The sequence below is a fragment of the Gavialis gangeticus genome, unplaced genomic scaffold (assembly GCF_001723915.1).
Source record: "Gavialis gangeticus isolate Ggan-Ray unplaced genomic scaffold, GavGan_comp1, whole genome shotgun sequence".
NCBI lineage: Eukaryota > Metazoa > Chordata > Crocodylia > Gavialidae > Gavialis > Gavialis gangeticus.
In genome coordinates this window covers 15,823,999-15,825,185 of record NW_017729002.1, presented here as the reverse complement: position 1 = coordinate 15,825,185, position 1,187 = coordinate 15,823,999, and the positions used below count along the sequence as shown (strand labels likewise).

The 1,187-nt window shown below is 60.1% G+C and overlaps 1 protein-coding gene across 1 annotated transcript in view; it reads left to right on the top strand.

Moving 5' to 3' along the window:
- Positions 1-1,031: 1,031 nt before the first annotated feature.
- The window catches only part of CLCN7 (chloride voltage-gated channel 7), a 117,034-nt gene continuing 116,878 nt past the window's right edge, over positions 1,032-1,187 (top strand). The window contains exon 1 of the mRNA XM_019507391.1: positions 1,032-1,182. Within this exon, the coding sequence (XP_019362936.1) occupies positions 1,032-1,182 (151 nt within the window). The remainder of the gene's footprint in view (positions 1,183-1,187) is intronic.

Sequence of the window (1,187 nt, the reverse complement as noted above, 5' to 3'; positions counted from 1 at the left end):
CCCCTTTAGTACAGTGAGAGGAGAGAGGGGGCAGACAGCAGAAAGAGCCAGGCACTGAAGAGTGAAAGGATTTGCATTTATGGTCATTGAACCCTGACTTCCACTACATAAAGGGAAGGAGTGCAGCTTTGCACATTAACCTCTGCCTGTGCCACTGTGGAGGGGGTTTTCTCAGCTGTGGAGGCCCAGAGGGAAGTAGCTTTATACATTTCGGAAAAAAAGACATAGCACACGCCGTCTTTACACATACTAAATTCTGAGCCTTGTCATTTACCTGCCCCTGCCACCCTCACCTATAGCTCCAGTGGTAACGCCATCCCCTTTCACCTTCTGCAGGTTCAGCTGCTAAGCAGCCCTTGCCAACACCAGGCACCACTCTCTGCCTGCCTGTTGTTGCCTGCCCTGCCACTGTGATGTCCATCCAAGGGTGCAAGAAGGAATAAGAAAAAAAAATGTAAGAATTAAATGTTTGAAAGGGGTACCACTGAATGCAGGCAAGTCACTGGGGGAGCCTCAAGTCCGAGGTCACCGGATTAGACAAACTAGGTTTAGGCCAGGATCCTGCCTGGAGCAGGTGTTGGAGAGAGATCTCAGGATGCCCCTTCTCCAGCTCTGCTTTCCTGTGACTGTGCCTGATCAAGCCCTCAGTGCCAGGGGCAAGCGGAGCCCCAGGGTTACAGCATGGGAGAGCTCCTTGGAGGGACCTCCTGCCTCAGCACCGCAATCCCTGGCGCAGGGCATGAGAGAGACGCCGTTCGAGACGGCAGCAGCACGGCTGGCCTAGCTCTCCCGGCAGCCGCTCCGCAGAGCAGAGGCTTGGGGTCAAGCCGGTTTTTTGAGAGATTTCACTGAAAAAACCCGGCCCTGCTGGCGCCCCGCTCCACCTTGGCCAGCAACTGCCAGTCCCGAGACCGAGGCTCAGCGCCACGGGCGAGGGGGCGGGGCGGAACTACGTCTCCCAGGATGCCGCGCGGGCCACGAGCGCCGCCGAGTCACGTGGCGGTCGCGCCGGGTCGGGTCACATGACGCCGATGCGAACGGCGGACACGGAGCTGCGCGCCACCCGGCCCCGCATGGCCAACGTCGCCAAGAAGGTGTCGTGGTCCGGCCGTGCCCGCGACGACCCGGAGCCCGAGCCAGAGCCCGAGCCGGGCGAGGCTACCCCGCTGCTCAACGGCGCGGGCCCG